The sequence below is a fragment of the Leptonotus elevatus genome, chromosome 15, assembly GCF_054856555.1.
Source record: "Leptonotus elevatus isolate MCC_2025b chromosome 15, RoL_Lele_1.0, whole genome shotgun sequence".
Taxonomy (NCBI): domain Eukaryota; kingdom Metazoa; phylum Chordata; class Actinopteri; order Syngnathiformes; family Syngnathidae; genus Leptonotus; species Leptonotus elevatus.
Window position 1 is genome coordinate 18,292,770 of NC_141253.1, and position 23,876 is coordinate 18,316,645.

General features: G+C 41.2%; 1 protein-coding gene across 4 annotated transcripts in view; it reads right to left on the bottom strand.

Annotated features, from left to right (window-relative positions):
- Nucleotides 1-23,876, bottom strand: part of nrg1 (neuregulin 1) — a 39,613-nt gene that overhangs the window by 14,022 nt on the left and 1,715 nt on the right. For 3 of the 4 annotated variants that reach the window (XM_086097311.1, XM_086097308.1, XM_086097310.1), the window contains exons 3-4: nucleotides 5,514-5,652; nucleotides 157-215 (exon numbers count right to left, since the gene is read on the bottom strand). In XM_086097311.1, coding sequence (XP_085953437.1) covers nucleotides 157-215; nucleotides 5,514-5,652 — 198 coding nt within the window. Of the gene's footprint in view, nucleotides 1-156; nucleotides 216-943; nucleotides 1,012-5,513; nucleotides 5,653-23,876 lie in introns of all 4 variants that reach the window. The other variant, XM_086097309.1, reaches the window with a different exon arrangement.

Sequence of the window (23,876 nt, forward strand, 5' to 3'; positions counted from 1 at the left end):
CTGTAACATACTGAAGCAAACTTGAACATGCAAAAATCATATCTGCCTATATCACAGGTTTAAGGCGACTTGAAAGGAATCACAACACATGTGCAGCTAATGAAACATGCACCATTATAAAAATAAAAAAACAGAGACAAGTGGAAATAGACATACTGTAAAAGCTGGCCATTACATAGTTTTGGCAGCGATCACCAGTAAATTCATTTGGACACCTGATTAGGAGAAAAGAGAAACAGACAAAAAGAGACAGGCAGTTAGTTTATAAAAGTGAAGAAGAACCCACAATAGTCATCACTGGTGTTGGCAGGAAGGGCTACCTAGACAAACTGTCTAGTCAGAATTCAGAAGTTTGAGTTCAGTTAAATCTCTTGGAATTTAGGGAGTTTTGACTTGAAGCAGCTGACTGAAATGTGCATGTAAACAGGCAGCCATTTGGGCTGTAAGAATCGATAGCTCCCAGATAACATATTTTGCTGAAGCCCAACCCAAGAATTACATAGGCCCATATACACAGGACTCACAAAGACCACAGGAGGAGCCTCAGCCCCCAGTGGTAACTTGAGTCCCAGTGTTGTGAGACATTTGATCCAAAACTTTGTTACAAATCACATTAGTATTCTACGTGCAAGTGTTAACATCTGGTGTCAGAGAGGTGTGCTGAATGAAAAATTAGTAGCGGGTTGAGGGTAAAAAATACTGTTTTTCAGTGGCGGACACCAGAATGGGATGTGATGAAGTGGAAGTACATGCAAGTTTCAGATCATTGTTGCTCTCATTGGTCCAACATCAAAACCAGATCACAGAACTTGAATTATGGCTTTCTCATGACCAAATTGCACCATCATTGTTCATAAAAGAAAGATGAACTTCTCCATTTTGAAAAAACATGAAGGTGAAACACCAGTAATGACATGTGGGACTGAATACAGTGGTCACATACGTTTTGGGTTTGAGACTTTCTTAAGCACAGCTTGTTCACATCGGTGCCCAGTGAATCCGGTCAAGCACCTGGTCGATGGGTAGAAAGGACAAGAGAATAACAATACTGACATTTTACATACAAGACAAACGAGATGGACAAAAAAAAAAAAGGTAACAAGACCAAATTAAAAAATAACTGATAATGGGAGCAAATTGTTGGAATGATGGATTTTTTTTTTTAAATGTCAAATTCTTACTTCATGATCCCCATTTGGCAGTGGGCGTATGGTCAAATGATTAAAGTAAGATCAGACAAATGACCTTATAGTGCAAACTCCAGCACAACATTAACCACCTGTAGCTGTGTTACCTAATGACTCCCTCACCTGGGTTGTAAGTGAAGCAGTGACTACGTTTACATGCAGGCAATAACCCTTTTAGAAACCCGAATATTGCCAATATTCGGGTTTTGTAAGGCCATGTAAACACGCGCAATAACCCGAATATGGTCTTATTCGAGTTTTTAAAAACCTAAATAAGACCCCTGGGTTACTCCATTCATAACCTGAATTCTTGTGCATATAAACGCGTTCGAAATACCTCAATCGATCGGATTGGGGCAATGTTTTTCACTGTGCGCATGCTCGCTATTTTCTTCTTCGTCTTCTTTTCTTTTTCTTCTTCGCTGATTTGATTCGCAAGGCATCTTGGTCTATATAGTCACGACTTGTATGCGCAGCTCCGTCCTACTTGCTAATGGAGCCTCCCTTGAATGCATTGATTTCTCCACTGCGTTTTCCTTGTCTCTACAGTGAAAGCGCCACAGTTTGTGCCTATATACACATACAGTAAATACAAGTATATAAGTCCGTGCTTATGGCGTGTAACCCACCGGAAATACTCAAGCCGTTGTCAACAAACATGACGCTCACCGCAAAGAACCACACTTCTGGAGTGAGGAGGAAACCGACTACTTTATTTAGCGTGGAGAGTGACATAAATATAATGTCTTTTATTGAACATATAGTAAGTTAAAAACAGAAATGACGTTATTTACTTAATTACGTTGTCCGCGAGTTGTGGTCCGAGTCGGGTTATTCCAATCAAGCACAAATGAGCATGTAAACGGGAGTAGCTCTTTCCGCCAAGCATGTAAACCTCGATTGTTTCAGAAACCGGAATTCTGACCTTGGACTAGCTGACTCCAGAATATAATGCATTACAGTAATCCAGCCAAGATGAAGAAGCAAAGGCTTAACTTTAGCCAGCTGCCTAAGAAGAAGAAAAAAAAAGAAGCTAGATTTGCCAATACGATTTAAAAACACTGTCCTTTCTAAAACCCAAGTTCAAGACTGTGGCCCATGACAACAGGATGGGATGTACAAGGACCACTGGGACCAAACAGACTTGTCTTTTCTTGTCATTGAAATTCAAGAAGTTCCATCCAGGCTTTGATTTCCTGCAAACAGCGGGAAAAAATGGCCTTAAAGCTGCTCAGTGGAGGATTTTGCTAAAAAATATCTTTACAATAGCCTTTTTGATTGACCATTTATGACTCAAACATTTTCTATTTCACAGATTAACTTTTCACAATGGCTACTCCTGGTCAATAGTTTTCTGATTGCATTCGAGTTTGAATTTCCCGCCTTCTGTCTGCGGATGTGATGTCATGCAGGAAGTGTGTACGGGAAGGTGGGAGTGTGCAGTTAAATTTTTCGGCCACACTTGATAATAGTAATTCGAAATTCAGTTTACTGCATTGAGAAGCTTTAAGGAGAAAGCATCCATTTTGCTTAGCGGGACATACAGTAGATCTGACTGTCATCCATATAGCAGTGAAAGAAAATGCCATGCTTTCTTTAGATGGAACCCAGGGGCAGCAAATGCAATAAAAACAGAAGATACCCCAAAATAGAACCCTGTGGAACACCATACGACAGTGGGGTAGAGTGGGACTCAGAACAACAAAGGCAAATACAAAAAGTCCTGCCTGCAAGTCGGATCCAAACCACCCTAGAGTGTTGCACACTCGTACTAATACCTGGGATTGCAGGTGGATGAAAGCCTGGATTGTACTGCCAACATTGATGCCCTGTGCAACAAAGAACACAGCCGCCTGTATTTCCTGTAAAAACATGCTGCTCTACCAGCGCCCTCATATATGAAGCTGTGTGCTGGAGCACAGCGTCAAGTAAAGTGATGCTTTGCACCTGGATGAACTGAGGAGGAAGACAGGCTCTGTTAGGGACAGCCTGACATCTGGGGCAGAAAGGAGGATGCTGAACAAGCTTCTGTGTAGCATGGTGGGCAATCCACAGTTTACAATGCATCCATGTACCATCTCCAGACAAAGGAGAGGGAGATCGAGGGAGAGAGAGATAAAGAAAGAGAGTGCGAGAGAGCGACAGACAAACAGACAGACAGACAGACAGACAGACAGAAAGAAAGAAAGAAAGAAAGAAAGAAAGAAAGAAAGAAAGAAAGAAAGAAAGAAAGAAAGAAAGAAAGAAAAATGACAAGACATATGGACCTGAATGGTATAATTTTGGATTATGAGACTTTGAAATATTATTTACGCAGGTTAAATTGGTTATTAAGGTTATTAAATTGGATAGATATTTATACTAATAACAATCCATCCATTTTCCAAACCGCTTATTCATCACAATAATAATAATAATAATAATAATAAAGGTTTTATGTAGTTTAACTACTTTTGTTATTTTAGCTCGCTAAATTTCTCTGACAGATAGCTTCAGTTTGTGAAAAGCAAAAAGTGAAAAACTGTATTCAAAACAAACAAACATTGATGCACCAATTGACATAATCAAACTTTGAAACAGTGCATTTTTCTTTTGTGAAGAATTAGTGTTGTTCCGGTACCATTTTTTGTCCTCCGATACTGATTCTGATACCCACTTTTGCAGTATCGGTCAATACCGATGCCATAACAATACCTAGGTTTGTTTGTTTTTTCAACATGAAAAAGCTGTCCTGCCATTGGTTCAGAGCATTCAAGGGCCAATAGGATATCTTGGCTTGGCATGCAGTGAACAAGTCACACATCAGTGAATATTGTGCATAAGCAAGACACAAGATGCTGCCTCCAAAGTCCTATATCAGCGTCGGAAATAATGATATTGGCATGTTACTTGTTAGTACTTGCCAATGCCGATGCCACTGTTTTAATGCAGTATCGGAGCCTCTCTCGATAGCGGTATTGGAACAACGCTATGAAGAATCCTCGTATGGTGTTTGGGTCTGTGAGACCTGTTTTTAGTGTGTGAAAATGGGTCCCACAGACCCAAACACCATACAAGGGTTTAAGTAAGGGTTGTGAGATTTGGTCAGGCTAAAACCTTCCACTTCGTACTCTTGATGAACTCCTTTGTTGTTTCAGAAGTGTGTTTGGGTCAGTATTTTCATGAAGATTCGCCTATTCAGTTAGATTGCATCCATCTATCCATCTATCTGCCTCTGCAGATAGATAGATAGATAGATAGATAGATAGATAGATAGATAGATAGATAGATAGATAGATAGATAGATAGATAGATAGATAGATAGATAGATAGATAGATAGATAGATAGATAGATAGATAGATAGATAGATAGATAGATAGATAGATAGAGATGCTTGCCTTCATGAATGTTTAATTATACAACATGGCCTTGGCTGATCTCTTATACTCTGCTGCCACCTGCTGACCGTTTTTTTTCATAACTACCATTGTTTTAAGCCACCTCTTCAGTTCAGAAGCTGCATCAAAGCCTTATGTATGTTAAGCATGAAAAAACATAAAACAAAACATATAAATACGTTTTTGGGAGTAAAGGAAAAATCATTCAAACGTATTCATACGGTTTTGGGTTTGAATTAGTTAATCCATTTACAATATAGAGAGCGAACTGAACCAATAAACAACAGTGGTAGAGCTTCGTAATAGCCAAGGGTGGTCAGGAATCGGGCTGGGCTGGCGGGCCTAAGTCAAAATGGCTTATTATTTGTGCCAGTCCAGTCCTGGAGAGCTGTAATACCATATTACCATAATACCATTATTCACACATCGTAACGATAACGAGTCACATGATACTGGGGAGGGGAAAATGATTAATTGTGCTCAGTTTGGACATTTCCACTCAGGTGTGTACTCACTTTTGTTGCCAAGGGTATAATTTTTAATGGCTGTAATGTGAGTTTCATAGCGGGAACAATAAATTTTACACTTTTATATAATTTGTATACTGACTACTTTCATTGTGTCAGAGTTTCATTTCTTCACTGTTATCCCATGAAGAGATATAATTAAATATCTGCAGAAATATGAGGGGTGTACTCACTTTTGTGAGATACTTTTACAGAGAGCTTTTATGGGATATCCAAGGCTTCAATTGTGAAAGTACTGAAGTATTAATCTAGTGGCTGGTTAGTGCATCGTATAGATTCCTTCCTTGCCTCTAAGTGTGTCAAGTGTCAAGAGAGTGAAATTAATTGTTTGTAAAGTAGCTTGACAGAAAGAACGCAGTAAAACACAAGCACAGCAAACCCGCACAAAAAAAAGCCAGTCTCCAAAATCCCATGTCCTCACCTGCAAAAAAACTTTGTGCTGCCATGCATGATTTCAAGGGTAAAGCACTCCCCTCCGTTGACACAGTAGTTCTTCTGGCTATCACTACAGCGCGTCACATGACTGGAGGTCTTGGCGGTTGTGGTGGTGCTGGTGGAAGCTGCAGGAGACACCCAGAAAAACAGAATGAATCACGACACGCACCGCACTTCATTCATGTCTTATGAGAACCGACATTGGACCTTCAGCAAAATAAATGAGTAGAGGCTCAACACAAAAATTATTGCCTTCATCAATGATTAATTATGCATTAAAATATCAACTTGCACTCAAATCAAATACTGCTAATGACTTTTAAAATAGACACTCAGGAGTGTTAATGCTTTTTGGTGCCTGACCATCCAACGTGCTGCACATCTTTCCCTGATGCAGATTAAAATAGAGCAGCTTCATCTGTTCTTATCATCCTAAAAGGAAGACAAATATTACTGCTTTTTCCCCTTAATTTTGTATCTGACATATTAAACCAACGAAGAGTGGCATTTAGTTGGAGCCTAGTCAACAGGATGCTGATTTAATTTTTGTGATGGTCCAAGTGTTGGGACAGAGCGAGGTATGTGTTGTCTGCTGCAGTGACTGGTCCTCATGCAAAAACATGATGCACTGCACCAAAATCGAGGAATAGTTCACTTGCGTCATCCCACTCATTTCAAGTCATTCCAAAACTGAATATTTTGAGAAAGCATTCCCACTCAAAGAAAGAAAGCAAATTAGGGCCAATGAAAATAAACCAACTACTGTACTAATAATAAAAATCAGGGGTCTGCAACCTGCGGCTCAGGAGCCACATGCGGCACTCTTTTGTCCCTTGTGGCTCCTTGTGGATATCTTAAAAAAATAAGTAGGAAATAATATTTTTATTTTTTTAGATAAAATATTATTTAAATTAATTATTGATTAAATAAAAAATAATAACTAAATCTTAAAAAAAAGTCACAATTTTAAGTTTTTAGAAAAAGATGAATGAAAAGAAGATGAAAAAGTTTTTAAAATGACTTTAACATGTCCAAAACATGACCATAAAATGTCCAAAAAGGATGAAAAAAAGGCAGACAACTAAAAACAATCCCCCCCAAAAAAGAAAACATTCAAAAAGTAACAATAAAAAAACAACAACAACAAAACAAAACAAAAGAAGAAATACCAAAAATGACCATAAAGTGTCCACAAAATAGCCAAAATTTATAGCAAAAAAAGGCAGGAAAAAATGTGTAAACCAAAAAAAATAGCCATACAATATCAATAATAATATTAATAATAATAATAATAATAATAATAATAATAATAATAATAAGGGAGAGGCAGAAAATCACCATATGTCCATAAAATTGCCAAAAATGTCAGAAATTTGTCAGAAAGGCCGAAAAGTAAAAAATGTTTATAAAAATGAAGTATGAAAAAAATATATGAATGTTTCCTTTATGGTGCAGGGCTGATTAGTTGTTGGGGCCTTTACATTACACACTCCATCATCCATCATCACGATCTTCAAATGTTTTGCGGCTTCAGACAAATGTTCTGTTATTTATTTGCCTAAAATGGTTCTTCTGGCAGGAAAGGTTGCTGACCCCTAAATTAGACCATGCAATTTTGTGACTTAAGTCAATTATTGTGAGTTATTAATGAGAGTTACTTTGAACTGTATATTGGCCTAGGCATGGGCTACATTAGAGGTTGCTGTATAATCGATTTTATATTTAATATAAAAATATCAGGGGCATAAACAAAAGCCATGCTGTATATGTAGAACTTATGATGCCCATCAGTATCATACTGACAACAAGCACAAGAGCCAAATACAAAATAACACCTGTTCAAAAACATTATTACATTCTGATAAATGTATAAGAAATATTCCTGGTGTTAAAGCAAATGCACTAGAAAACGTTTTACAGTAACAATGACGTATTAAACTGTGATATTTGAAGGGACACGCCCTCATCTAAATCAACTTCACAAATAGTCACAAGAGGGCGCCCCTACTCTACTGTCTCCATTTCTACTAGCTGGCTGAGACGTGAAGGGAGCATTTATTTCTCACATAACCTTGGAAGAAAAATGATGACTCATTCAAGCCATTCTGCTTTTCTCATTAGATGGATGGTGTTCAAGTTCAAGATGACAATTCTGGCAAACCATCACAGCAGTGAGGTTATGACTTAGCATTTTTGGTAGGAAGCAAGGGGATGCCAAATTTCCAACCTATCCAAGGATTGCTCACAAATACATGATATGCTGTAACCAGTTTGAACCCAGAATGAGACATTTAACAACTTTTTTTGTCAAGTGATTTTCTTTTTGTCGGTGAAAAAATGTGCACACATAATTCAAATTCTTCACTCCCTGTAAGGAAATATATTTTGAATGCTGACCCCAACTTGACAGCTTTCCAGCACACATTAGGATCCCTGCAAATACTGTTAATTAATAATAGATATCACAATAAAATAAATTATAGAAGTTGTCCATTGTTTTTTGTGGCTACCGTCACACGTACTAACAGTTCGTATACCATACTATAGGCCCTGCATTATGATATAATAATATTATTATGAAAATACATCCTGCCCATATGTCTTCTATTTTTACCACATTTCATTTCTATTTTAAGTAATACAACTATTTACAATATACAAGTATATACACTCCAAAAACAGTTGGATCAAAAATGGACTGATCCTCTACTTGGGTCAATTTGACCCAACTTTGAGTCAAGAAATGGGTCTTTTAGTGTAAAACAACTCATAAATATTGAACCTTTACTTGGGTCCAAAAATTGGGTAATTTTGTATAAAACAACCCAGAAAGTGGGGTCAAATTGACCCATAAAATAGATCGGTCCATTTTTGATCCATAATTGGGTTATTTTTTACCCAACTTTTTTTTTAAGAGTGTACTTTACTAGGCTATTATCTAATCACCATAAGTCAGGGATGGGCAACTGGCCCCTTGAATAACTTGGACCCAATGGACCCCAGAATACTCTCAGCTCTATAACAGTCACAGATTAAGAAAAATAATTTTTTTCTTTGTTTTTTTTCTTGACAAAATTCAAATATAAAATGTTTGACAATATTGGGAGCAAACACAAAGAGCATTGTTTTGTGATTTGATGATGTTGCTGTTAAACAGTGACGCGTGCGCGTGGGGATTTCCCCCTCGACTGCGACAGCTCGGTGTATTTGGACTTTTGGAATTTATGCATCGCTGAGTGCGGCTTCAAATTTGTGAGTACGCCTGGTGGATATTAACGACGGTTGACGTCTTGCCTACGGTTACTTTGACTTGTTTTGACTACAACTCGCTAGTGTTGGTACGGTTATTTCGTATCCTTTCCTAGCTTTTATTGACTCGCAACTTATGCAGCTCCGTTTGTGAGGTCGCCAGCCGCCTTGATGTTGTTTGATGGCTTTGATATTGTCTGTCATGACTTCTGCTAGGGAATGATGACACAAACCTTTACTTATGGGTTGCTGTGAGCACTTGTGAATTTGGTTGTTCCATTGGTCAAGAGGCAGTTTTTTTTCGCATCCTCTCCCACGCGAAGATACCAGCCTGTTGACTTGCGCACACTCATTGCGCATTATTCGGCGGCTGCTATGGACGATGATGCTCGCTGCTAGCTCTGTGGCGGCTCTTTCTTGCCCGAAGAGGGACGCACTGACTGCTGTCTCGACTGTCGCGCAGTGGCGACCGCTGCTGCGGCGGTCCACGCTCCGGTGAGCACAACTGATGTTGCGTCTCACCAGGACGCGGCGGCTCTCCAGGTGCGGTCATCGTCGGCGGTGCCTTCAGTGGCGCTTGATGTCCATCAAACTGGTCACTGAACTGGTCACTAAGTCATACAACGCGGCGACGGTGGTAGCACACCTGTCTCAATCACCCTTGCGAGAGCCCTCCCGGAAGGAACTGCGTCACCTCACTCTGGTGTCGGGTTAAGTTTTTGGTTCGGCAGCGACAGGAGCGCTGAAACGCACAGTGCGTGCTAATGACGCAAGGCGTAAGTTTGCTAGCCTTGCCAGGCCCTATGCTCCGTTAAACTCGGGTGGAGCCACTCTCCCGGCCGCCCCTCTGTCACGTACTGGGAAATTATTTCGGCCTACGGGCCTCGTCATCCCACACGAGGACATGTCACGGACACCCGTGGGGTTCGCCCCTCTGGCCGAGGGCCCAATGGTCAGCACCACGCCCCATCCCTCCCGGACCCCTAAAGGAGGGCCAGGGATTAAGCCAGAGGGGCCGGCAGTCTGTTACTTTTCCTGTCGCCAGCTCAACTACTCGGCTGCCCTCGCTTCGGACCCATGGGTGCTTTCAACCTTGTCTCATGGGTACAGGATTCAGTTCCGACGCCGGCCCCCTCTCTCCTTACGGGTCAGAGAGACTTTCATCAGCGACCCGGAAAAGGTACTAGCTCTGGATCAAGAGCTAGCGACCCCCCTCGCCAAGTTTGCTATCAAAGCAGTGGATCCCCCTTGGCTCATCCGGGGGAATCTACTCTCCCTACTTCCTCATTCCAAAAAAGACAGGCGGACTACGCCCCATCTTAGATCTGAGAAGGCTCAACCGTTACCTCAGGGTGTTGCCCTTCCGTATGCTAACTACGTCGGCCGTGTTGAGGACGATTGTCCGAGGGGAATGGTTTACGTCAATCGATCTGAAGGACGCTTACTTCCACGTCCCTATTGCTTCTCAGCACAAGAAGTTTCTCTGCTTTGCTTACAGGGGTCGCCACTGGCCGTTCAGAGTACTCCCAGAGTGTTCACACGTTGAGTGAAGTCGGCACTTTGCACCCCTGCAGTCGAGGGGCATAAAGGTGCTCTCTTACACCACCTCCATGACTGCTCGACCGTCCCCACGGATAGTTGACAATGTGCTACGTCTTATCTCTCTCTTCTGTGCCAATGGGACGCTGCCGTATGTCCTTTTTCTGTGTCTGCTGGGCAAGTTAATGTCCCTGACGGCATTTGTGCCATTGGGCTTGCTGTCACTGCGACCATTGCAACGGTGGCTGCTCGGCTTCCGGCTCAACCCGCCGCTGGACCGTCGGAAGCGTCTCCGAGTGTCCAGTCGGTTCATGGGTGCTCTCACATCTTGGGATCGCCGGTCTGTTCTATCAGCGGGAGTCCCGTTGGGGGTGGTACCCACACGTCACGAAATGGTCACCACCGATGCCAGCCTGAGTGGACGGGGTGCACTTTGGCTACACAGGACGGCTCAAGGCCAGTGGTCTGCAGGGGACAGATCGCTGCACATCAATGTGCTGGAGCTGCGGGCTATGCATCTGGCCCTCATTCATTTTCTGCCCTTCATGGCAGGGCGCCATGTCCTTGTACGATCGGACAACACCTTCACTATTTATCACATCAATTATCAGGGCGGGACAAGGTCCGCCCAGCTGCTACGGGCCTCACGGAGGCTTCTTAGATGGGCCATGTTTCTCCCGGGCATTGTCAACCAGTAGGTGGATTCCTTTTTATTTATTTATTTATTTTATTTTTATTTATTTATTTTTTCTGAGAGCTCAGTATTGTTCATTCGGTAATTTTACCAATTCGACATGTCATCATCGCTTTATTGTTATTTTATCTTGTATGTGCGTGAGTAGGTGCGTGTGTGTGTGCATATGTGTGTGTGCATGTGTGCGTGCGTGTGAGTGTGTACTCATTAATTCACCTAAAACCTATTAAAAATCCCATACCGTTCACCTAAACCGAATACTTCAGAATCCAGCTAGAGTCGTGAGGTTGTCAGGAGACCCGAGGAAGGATCAAAGAAAAGAAAGGAAAGTGAAATCCAGCACCGACCAGACACCACCTACTACCCACCGGGTTACAAACCAGAATCTTTCACGAACCCCAGAAGCATATAAATTCCAACAAATTAGGGAGACCTCAAGAGACCAAACGAGAGACTGAGGAAAGGAAGGAAGGATAGATAAAGCAGAGTGAGATCCACAGACATCCGCCTCCACCGATTCAACGACCAGAGGAAGAAGCAGATTGTGTTTTAATTTCGATAGATGCTGGTATGGTGGATCTGGCATGCATGAAAACCTCTACCAAAGAGGGGAGCCGTCGACCCCGGCCAGAACAGAGCAAGCACAACCCCCCAGGGCCCCCAGGCCACGGCAGCGCCAAGGCACAACCCCCGGGCCCCACAGGGGCCACTGGCCGGAGAGCAAACCAGGAGCCAGGAGCGCGCCCCACCCCAACACGGGCCGCGCCCCCAGCCCAACGCAGCAGAACGGGGCACGGCAGGCCTGCCAGGCACCCCACCGGCCCACAGCCCTCCCGGGCCCCCAAACCCCCGGACACCCCTCCACCCCCAGCAAACCCAGCAAACCCCCCCCCCCCACCCCCCACCAAACGCCAGCCCTCCAAACCCCGACCCCCAAACCCCAGGCATCGGTACCGGAGAGGGGGCCGGACAGCGGAGCGGCGAGGGCACCCGCGCCCACCCCATCTCACCTACAGCTACGTGGTGGGACGGAACACTGGGGTCGGAAGGGGAGATGGGCGCACCAGGGGACGGGCGGCACCCCCAAACCCCAGGCCCAGCGGGGAAAGACCCCCGGTCGTCCCGCCAGCGTACTTAGTGAAAGTGAACCCTGTTACTGAGTTCGCCAGCTCGCCGACACCGTGGATGTGATCCCACCCAGTGTATATACAAGTGTGTGTGTGTAGTGCATTAAAATTGGGCGGATTCCCTCTCCCGCCGTCGTTCACCTCAGGGGGATAGGCGTCTCCACCCGGAGGTGGTGAGCGTCATTTGGAGTCGCTTCGGAAAGGCGACAGTGGATCTTTTTGAGTCCACTCACTGTCCCCTCTGGTTTTCCCTGAGGGAACAGAGCAGCCCGCTAGGCCAGGATGCTCTTGCACACCCCTGGCCAAGGGGCCTATATGCCTTCCCACCTCTCTTCCTCATTCATCTGACCCGTCAGAGGGTCCTTCTGGAGGGTCACACGGAGTTGCTGGTGGCCCCTCTTTGGCCAGCCCAGACTTGGTTCCCTCTCCTTCGCAGTCTCTGCTCCTCCGAACCGTGGAACCTGCCCAGTCGGTTGGATCTACTGTCCCAACAGCGGGGTCAGATTTGGCATCCCGGTCCCTGCCGGCTCCATCTGTGTCTCTGGCCGCTGAGGGTCGAGACCCGTTGCTGACTGAGTGCTCGTCTTTTGTTCAGAATACGATCCTTAATGCCAGGGCTCCGTCCACTCGTTCACTGTATGCTAACAGATGGAAGCTGTTTACGGAGTAGTGTGCAATTTGCAGGAGGGATCCCGTGACGTGCCCTATTCCCACTGTTCTGGAATTCCTCCAAACTGTTTATGATAAGGGGCATTCCCCTTCTACGGTCAGGGTCTACGTGGCGGCCATTTCGCCTGCCATGTTGCAGTGGATGGCAAGTCTGTGGGTTGCCATAGCCTAGTGGCCTCCTTCCTCAGGGGTGCCCTTCGCCTTCGTTCTAGGAATCCGCCTCGAGTACCGACCTGGGACCTTCGTCTGGTGCTCGACGCACTGTGTAGGTCCCTTTTCGAGCAGTTAGCCGAAGGGGAACTTCGATGGCTGTCTTGCAAGATGGCGTGTCTACTTGGGATAGCATCCTCTAAACGGGTGGGTGAGCTCCACGCCCTGTCTGTTAGCCTCGTTGTTAGCTTCGTTGGCATCCCGACGCTGCTTTTGTGTCCAAGGTTTTATCTGGCTCTCAAGTCAACCACCCTATTCGTCTCGCTCGTTTTGCGCCGGCATCGATGGAAGGGGATGACGTTCCAGGTCTTTGTTGTCCTGTGAGAGCGCACTGCTCTTATTTGGATGCTACTTCAGATTTCCGTACATTCACCCAGCTTTTTGTGTCTTATGACGGCCCGAATAAAGGAGCTGCTGTGTCCAAGCAATGCCTCTCCCATTGGATCGGGGAGGTGATTCAGCAGTCGTATCGGGTCTCTGGTCGTCCCCTTCCTCCTGGGGTGCGCAGTCACGCCACCAGGGGTGTGTCTACCCCATGGGCTGTTCTGAAAGGAGTGTCCTTGGTGCGGCTGCTTTCTGGTCGTCGCCTTGCACGTTCTCCAGATTCTACAGTTTGGATGTCACCTCTCCTCATCCACTGGATGTGGTTCGTGGTCCTGCTGTGAGGTACAGTTTCCCGGGTCTTCGTGACATCGTTGGTATTCGACGTTCCACGCTGTTTCAGCACCGCCACTTGGCGGTCGGGAGGGACGAAATAGAACGGCAGTATGTAACTACGGTTCTATAAGTCCCGATTGACCGCCAGCATTGCTTGTCACTCAGAGCCCTCGTGTTGATTTGCGCGAGAAGGTTCTGAGAGACTCCGGCTACGATCGCCTTTTATACAGGAGGATCACGTCAGCCGGAACCCTGGAAATGTCTCTTTATGAATTCTTTCTCGAGTGACACATGCGTGTGGGGGATTTCCATGCTGTTTCAGCACCGCCACCTGGCGGTCAGGAGGGACGAAATAGAACCGTAGTTACATACATAACTGTCGTTATTGTTAAGTATTTAAGTATTGTATTATGAAGCAGTCAACTTTATTTTTACACTAATGTTCAATTATTACTGAACGCAGAAGGAGGTTCCATGACGACTTCCATCGACTGTAGAATAGATTAATTCTATTTCCATGATTTGCTTCTAAAGGAAACAAACTGACTTCCACAAGTGTCAAATTGCAGGTCCAAGTGCATATTCTACCTAAAGACAATGCATTTCCTCAGTTCCGGAATCCCTGACGCCTTGTCTTCATCAAAGCCGCAATTCTCAACAGGACAATTCCTGCTTCCTCAGATATTTGTCATTCCTGTTCACTTAAGTCCACTTTACCACTGTCATTGTGCTTATCTGACAGTCTCTTCCTCCTTTTCTCACTGTGACCCTCTTTGGCCTCAGACTTCACTCAACCACATTTTTTCTCCAAGCCTTGATGCAAATGTTTGCATCAATGCTTGTGGAACCATGCATTCATGCATGCTGCAAAATCAGCAATAAGCCTTTGGTGGGGGTGCACTTTTTTCTGTTTGATGCACCACTCTACTGCATTTTACTCTCTAATCTTCCTACCATACAAAAGTGTGTTTTGTCCATTCAATATGTTTCTATTTGTTGCTAGTTAATTCCTTAAATATGTGGGCTTCTGTTTTTGTAATTCCTATCCCCCTCTGGTTTATTTGCCTGTCAATTACTCACGTCTATTCTATGAGGCCTTGTAAAAGTGTCTTAGAGCAACAACAAAAAAACAAAAAAAAACTGTAATTTCATTAGCTAAGTATGTATATGGTGGTGTGTTAATCAATTAGAAGGGTCAACTTTATTATTCCCAAAGGGGAATTTGAGCATCAGATGCTGCAGTAAGCAGCAGAAGAGAATGTAATGTCATTCTTGTGCAGCTCTGTTGAGAATGTGAAGGAGAGTGTGGCAGACATAGGTGATGCAAGAGCAACGGCGACTGTTGCAGTATCGGGGTGTGGCTCCGTCTCAATCACATTCGGGTACAGTGGCTCTTAAAATACGGACAACTCAAAGACACTAAATGATTGAATTGCATCAAAAAAGATTCCAGGAATACAATTTTAGGCTCGCTATTTCAATCAGTTGTAATACGTTATTCACCTATGAATCGACATACAACTAACTACCAGGCAGTGGTTCAAATACTCATCTGTGAGTACTGAAAACACACAACAAAATCTGAATCAAATTTAGGGTTCTATTTGTTGCCAGCTTGGGAGAAAAATATATTTGTTGTTAATGACTCATGCCATTTTCCCCCACAATGATGTCAGAATTGGTTGTATTTACTATGAAACCAAGTGTCTTAATGACTCACAGTATAATTACCTGAGTGGGTTGTGAGTAATCGCTAGTACAGACATTGTTTAAGAATTACACTACATAGAGTTATAAAACCCCAAACTGTCAACAGGGATGGACTTATCGTTAGACAAAACACAGGCAAAAGTGATTACGAAAGTGTTTTTTTAAGCAATTATTATTGTTTTACTCTTAATTCACTTGCTTAACAACACATCAAAGTCAGTATAATGATCACTTCGAGTGCTACCGCTATCCTTCTCACACAATGGACTAGTACGTAATTTTCCTGCGCATGTACAAACTTGATTCAGGAAGAGAGTAACAATTAGCAAAACAAAAGAGAAAAAAATTAAGCAAGAGCAAAACCATTTTTGTCAAAACTACCAAAGGCTTCATTCAACCTTTTTCACAGTGACACCAAATGTGCATAACCGACAACAGCAAGCGCCAATGAAGTGAAGTCGGCTGTGACACGAAGATGTGATTGACATGGGACAATATATTAAATGTTGATTCTTCTTATCTATTAAAAAAAAGCATTGTGATGAATCACATATTTACAACGGCTTATCAGGGCCACATATAATTATCTTTAGTGGGTGGAGACAATATTCCAAGGAAAAAATTCACAAATTTGTCACTTTATAAAGTGGCAAATTTGTGACTTTTTAAAGTGGCAGATTTGTGAGGAAAAAAACTCAGAAACTTACGGGAAAAACACATAGTGTAGCTATAGTCAATGTAAGGATTCGTTGGTGGTTAATGGGACACTGTTTTTAAATGAAAAGGCAGGATGGAGATGGATTCATTCACTTTATTCGTCATACACGGCAGCTCGACTGACAATATTATATATATATATATATATATATATACATATATATATATATACATATATATATATATATATATATATATATATATATATATATATATACATATATATATATATACATATATATATATATATATATATATATATATATATATATATTCCTCCAATAATAGTTCCTCCACATATTGACTCGATTCACAAGCATATTATGTTCCCCTTCATCTGACCATTGGCGTGGATTTTAAACATAGAAGGGCTAAAACATGCCTTGTGAAAATTAAACTGCACTAAAAAACTAGCCACCAGAGCGTGCTAGAACTGCACAAATGGAAATCAACCTGACTTTTTTAACAGATGTGCTGCTTTTAATATCATGACATGACAAAGACGATACTGTAGCAGTTATAATATCACGATATTACGATATTGCCATTATCGTTACATGTCTAGTGAAAACCCGATCAAAAAGTATTGCCACAAATATCTGAGTTGTACGCTACGTGTATTTCTCGTAAGTTTCTGAGTTTTTCTCTTGCAAATCTGCCACTTTATAAAGTAGAACATTTGCAAGAAAAAAACTCAAATTTGCGACCGCCCCTACACTCGAAAATAAATAAATAAATATATATATATATTTATATACGTAGCCCCAATAGGCCTAATCCTCAAGAAAGATTTGAAGGACGTTATCTAGCTGAGAAAATAGAATTTTCTCAAATTCACACATTTGAGTTGATTATAAACATTACTCCCAAATGACTAAATACGCCCCGAGATGTCAAAGACATTTTAAGACAAAGTAAAACGGATTATTTTAAGAGGAATGAAATCCATTTATGTTGAACCTGAAATATGACTAACTGTCATGTTCATCATACCACAAGGAGTAATTTTTCAATGTGACATCATTCACCTGCATGACTCTTGGTTTCGCCACGCGGGGATTTACGTTAGCAAAGTGAATCCAAGGCACTGTTTATGCTAGAATTACAGACAATAATGTTCAGTTTCCTAAGAAATGTCCATGACAAGTTCATTCTTGCAAAGGTGGTTGTGGTACACAAAGAGAGGGGAAGGAAGCAGATTCCAAAGAGGTGACAAATGGACAGTTGTGAACTCCCACCACACCTGACAGCTACTCAAATGACAAATGATGTCAAATCACAGTGAAAAAGTGATCATTATAACTATGCTTGGATATTTGACTTAGTGCAAATTGATACATAGGCCTATGCATTAATGCACACCAAGAGCCGCGGGGGGCATCATTTTTTACCCATGATTAGGGTTTGATTTTGTGACTTGTACAACAATGTTGAGGAATTTTGAAACAGAGGTGTATTCAGTTAATATGGTTGTGCTGCTTAAAATTTTACTTAAAAACCAAATCATTATCAATGAACCTGCCTTGAACATTGAACAATCCAAAAATATCACAAACTGTGATCCACCACCCACGACCCCCAGTGCAAAGGGCACTCGTGTATAAAAATTACCATTCAAGGACAGCACAAAACTGCTGAACAGCAAACCAACATTGTGTGTAAGTGCAAGAACACAATTCATGCATTTATTAATTTTTTTCCCAAAAATCAACTCACTCACAATTGTATTGTTATTTTTAGCAGGGCTAAGTACATTTTTCATCTACTCGCACCTGTGCGACCAGTAAACTTTTCTTTTTTTTTTAAATTACAATTCTGGAATATGTTTTTGTTGCAGACAAACTTGTGCTCCACACTTCAGGCCGTTTATGAGTAAAGTAGTGAACCTGAGTGGCGTGAATATTTATCTCACAAACTGTGCCCTAAATGTTCTCCTTGCACACCTACATTTCAGGTTAGTAATGCCCAGGAGGCCTGATTTAGATACTATGTCCTGCATGTCATTCCAAATCCACAAGAAATGATGAGGCCTATTCACGTTGTAGTATAGGCCAGTAGAAGACCCAGCAAGCGCAACTAAGCCATGTCTGCAATCTAGTGGTGAATGATGATATTATAATTTCAAATTATACATTGCACCCCCGCCATTCACGCGGGATAGGAACCAGGCCGGCCCGCGAATAGTGAAAATTCACATATAATTCATGCACATTAACTCATCACTCCCAGCCATTTCCAGTGAAGCAAATCCTTCCTGTTTTACTGGATTTTGACTGATTTTGCAAGGCCCACAGAATATTGTGTTCTATTGCTAAAAACATGGAACCTACCAAAAGAAAGATTCGAGTCTCTTCTTTCAGAGGGGAAAAAAGTACATCTCTATCTGTTTCCGTTTTGCAGCAATTATCATTAGAATATAACTAAGTTTCATCATTATTCACAAATCTATTTAGAATTGTGAGTAAATTGGCTTTTTTTCCAACATGGCCCTGGTTGATCTCTTTTGCTCTGCTGCCACCTGCTGGCCTTTTGTGTAATAACTACAATTTCTTCAACCATTATTTCCATTTGAGAGGCTGCATCAAAGCAGCAATCAGCATTAGAATATAGCTAAGTTTCATCATTATTCACAAACCTGTTTAAAACACTGGGGAAAATAGCTTTTTGCAACATGGCCCTGGCTGATCTCTTATACTCTGCTGCCGTTTTTTGTTGTTGTAATAACTACCATTGCTTTAAGCGACCCCTTCAGGTCAGAGGCTGCATCAAAGCCTTCTGTATGCTCCAGCATAAACACATATATATATATATATATATATATATATATATATATATATATATATATATACACACACATGTACATATACACATATACACACACATACATATACACACACATACATACATACATACATATACATATATCTATATCTCTCTATATATATATATATATACACATATATACACACACATATACACTTTTTGGGGACCATGGCAATATTTAAAATAGAACGTGTTTATAAGTTTTTCTACTTTTTGTATAATCTACTCCTTCAACCGAAGTTCGCCCGTCAGTCAAAGTGGCACATTTAGTCGGGACTCATATTTACTTTACGCGATATTTACTTTAGTTGGAGATCGCTAGTTTGAAAACAGCTCTTACCTTCTGTTGCATGCTGTTTTTACCAAGTTAATCAAATCGCAGACTTTGCCGGAATTCACAGCGCACGACCTATATTATTATGTAGTCAATGCCGTCTCTTCTCCTTGCACCGGGGCTGATTCAAAAGCTTGTCGCTGGCTGAGTCTCTGGGACGAGATGCTACGCTCACAGCGGGGGACAATATACCTCGTAATGCAAAGGTAAAACTTGTTTATCATGCTAACTAACTTCTTTTTACACAGTCCGTTCTATATTGAAACTGTGATGATGTTATGTTACTATGTTTACTAGCATGGAATAAATGTGTAAATCGTAGTGGCAAGCTATGCAGTAATTTCATGAATATGACTCCGGCTCCAGAGTGAAAAACTCCAAGCACAAAGATGAAATCCCCATTATTAAACAGTCAAATGCACTTAATAGTTTTGAAGGTGTATTTTAAAACTAAGCTGTGTTCGTGCAGTTGGAGTGGACGCTAACTATCTGGCTCGTTAATGTGATTTGAAACACGCAATTCGACACTTCTGTTACAATCTTTGTTAGAGTGTACGTTTACTAGTAAAATGTATGAACATTTATCTACTAATTACAACATTTATCTACTAACCTCGCAAAATACGATCGCTGCAAATCCGTGAATACTTTGTGGGATGGTCCTTTCTGTTGATTGTTGCTATCAATCGATGTATTTTGTCTTCATTAGTAGGTATGCGATAAAAAGCAACATTTGTTTTACTCCTTTGTCTGTCTGTACAACCGACCGCACTGCAATATGTGACCATTTTATAAGATAATCGATTCGATAAAGGACTTTACGCTGTACGAGATTCAATGATTACAATAGAGGCAAGTGGCTCCTTTGCCTTCCAGCGTCCCGTAGGGCTGTGACATCACGTGCAAAAGGTCAATACCTTTGATTAAGGTCTTTTCAACATTTTTAAACCATGTTATTTATTTATTTTAATTATCTCATAAAACCGCTTTACTCTAAATGTTTTAACATTGTCAATGTACGTTCTGTTAGTAAATTTTGTAAGCTACTTTTGTTTTCTCTGCTTTGCTTCTGAATGTTATTAACTGCGTGTTTGTTGATGCATATAGATGTTGTCTTTCCTTGTGTAAAGCACATTGAGTTGCCTCGTGTATGAAATGTGCCTTGCCTTGCCTTACAGTAACTGAAAATCCTGATCTTTATTGATCACATCAAGTTACTGCTTGGCTGTTGAAAACATTCATTTGTTTGCCAATATAGATAAGAATGTACCAGATGATGATATGGAGAGGGAAAGGAATTCTTTACGATCTAAAACATACAGCATCCTGTTCCCAAAATGGCGGTATGTATACGTGCTAACTCAACATCCTCACTTATGTTTATTCATGATTTGTTGTGAGTGCTGACAGACGTAACAAGATGAAGCCGGAGTCATATAGGGCTCTGTTTACATTCATTCAAACGCGACTGGCACTTTACTGTGTAACGTCAAGCAATTCATAACTTTTTGAATCAGATGGCATATTTATTCTTCAATGGCCAAGTGAGAGTAAGTGAGTGCCCTGCAGTGGTGAAATGTAATGAATTAAAACTACTTTGTTACTGTACTTAAGTAGATTCATTTATATTGCATACATAAAAAATAAAAAAAACAGATATTCGTACAATTCTGACTCCTTGTTTTGTCAAAATAGGCTTGTTACTTGATGATGACTCTACGTAACAATTTTTTTTAAATATAAAGCCATCACCGGTTGAGATCTTGACTGACTGACTGACTGACTGATTGATTGAGATCTTGGGGATTAATAAGGCAGAAAAAAATGCAAAGCAGTGACATGGTGTATGTGAACCAGGGAAACACAAGATATTCCCATCTATGACGTTACTTAAGATCATTGTTTATGTTGTAATTCTTACTTTAATAATTAAGTATAATTCAGAGACTGTATTTTTTCACTTTAAGTGAAATAATTTGAATAAGCACTTCTACTTTTATGAAGTCATTGTGGGTTTTTTTGGGGGGTTACACAAAAATTATCAGTACTTCGACTTAAATACAGAATGTGAGTAGTTGCCACATCAGGTCCCCTAATCTGAACCCAACAGAGCATAAAAGTGTTCATTTACTGAAGCACCAAGTGACCCCAAGTAATGAAAAATTCAGTATGAATATGTTAATTATTTAAATACGTTTGAGGCGCTGAAATGGATGTGTACTACATAAAATGGTTTTAATTGCTCAATGGTGAACGTAAAAACTGAGAAAAGGCGAGTCTACATTACACACAACCAATATGTATTGATGGTTTTATTTTACATTCATTGTTGTTGTATATAAATGCGACATTGTAAAAAAATATTCTGACTTCTGTGCATAAAGCCTTGTATATTACTTATTTTTGTCCAATCAGATTTCAGATCGCTCCTATGTCAATGTAATCTGCCCAGGGCATTCACAACAAGTATCATACATATTAGCAATTGCTGTTTTTTGTTTGTTTGTTTTAAACCAATCCACATATGAGGAGTGCTAGTCCCTAATGTTTCGTTAAAGTGTTTATGTACATTATTTGATCCAATACGGTGAAGTGTTGTATTGTGGGACAGTGTTTGAACGGCGACGGTCAAAACTGGACTAGCTCAAGAACAGTGGACATCACTGGAGATTAACAGAATCTGACCCAGAGTCCAACGTTTTCTTGACAGGAAAGGTACCTCAGCCAAAGGGGAAGGATAACTAATGGATTCACCCAAAAAATCCGAAAGATGACATGTTCTAATGGTTGAAATGTGGATTTGCTCTGATTGTTCCCAAATAAAAATACAATAACAAAAATAATAATAATAATCCACTCTTGGCCTTCAACAGTGTTGTTGGCTGGCTTGTTTCAGCCCTGAAAATAATTTATTTGGCCCTTCAGCAACAGCAAATTTGAGTGCTACAGCTAGCTTACAAGCAAGAGCATAGAAATAATCAGCATCTCTGGTGAGTATGATATATTTCATTACGTTTTTAGAAGTTTTTAATAGTGACTAACTACTCAATATTACACAACAATCAACTCATTCACTCCTAGGCATTTTCACTGATGCAACCCCCTTCGCTCCCGGCTGTTTTACTGGATTTTGACTGATTTTGCAAGTCCCACAGAATATTGTGTTCTATTGCTATAAAAACATGGACTTAAAGAAAGATTAGAGTCTCTTCTTTCACCAGGAAAAAAAAAGTATATTTCTATCAGTTTCCGTTTTTCAGCAATTAGCAATAGAATATAGCTAAGTTTCATCATTATTCACAAATCTGTTCAAAACAGTGGGGGAAAAAGCTTGTTGCAACATGGCCATGGTTGATCTCTTATACTCTGCTGCCACCTGCTGGCTGTTTTTTTGTTTTTTAAATACTACCATTGCTTCAATGTTCTCTTCAGTTCAGAAGCTGCATCAAAGCCTTGTGTGTGCTCAAGCATAAAAAAAACCGTCTTTGGGACACTTAAAACATTTAAAATAGAACTTATTTATACGTTTTTGGGTGGAAATTCATTAATTTAAGTGGGATGGATGGATGGATGGATGGATGGATGGATGGATGGATGGATGGATGGATAATCTACTGAATAAACTTTTATACATGCCTCAATGTTAAGACATTACCCTGTTTTGTATTTATATTGACAATTTTGGCCTGGAATGGATCAGCCGTTTGAGATACTCCCTAAATTCCTAATGGTCAACATGCCCCGTTGCCGCTGCTGTTAAATGCTCACCAGTTGTTGGTGTTCTCAATTTGTTATGGTGGTTGGAGGTTATTTAATTCCCATAGTTTTGACAAGAACTCCAAGGGGATCAAGCTAATTGTTAGCATTAAAACTTATCTTATTTTGGTTACTATAAGTGCAACTTTTCTGTGATACAATTTGAGCTATAATTTTGTATCTCATAAAGTTATTAGGACATAAGTCATTTAGTGGAGTCCAATTTGAACACTTGAGCTCCCATCCCTCACCACCATTTTAGCCACCCAAAGAACGATGTAATCAATCTTGCATATATATGACTACCACTGACTCATTATGTTGCCGACAGCATTAGCGTGTTGTGTTTTTCTCCCTGCGGTAAAGGGCTAACGGGGACATCAATTAGCCTCCAGCCAGCTCTGACCTTGAAAAGAAGCACTGGCAATGAACAGGAAGTCTCCCTGTGCCCACAGCCTGGTGTTTCAGTTTGTGTCATGCATTATTGATTTTCACTTTTTCAGATGACGGTAATATTGCATGCTGCCTCCAAGTGCAGATGTGCAAAGTAGCACCAGCTCCATCCATTCTTGTGTGCCAAATCAAAGCGTACAACTTGAAACAATGATAATGACTTGAACGTTGAAGTCAGTTTGACGAGCACACACCTAGAGGGGAGCAATATTTCCGAGGCTTAGTCACGCGCCTCCATGATGCTCTCTGCAAGTCACAACGTGTCTGCTCTGAGGCAAAGGCCCAACAGCCTATACTTGCTGCAGTAGTCGATAGAACAGATAATTCCTTTGGAACAGAACACCCTTTTTGTTTATTTTGATCAAAATCACAGTTTAAGATGCAGATGAAGAGCTAGTGCACCATGCCTAT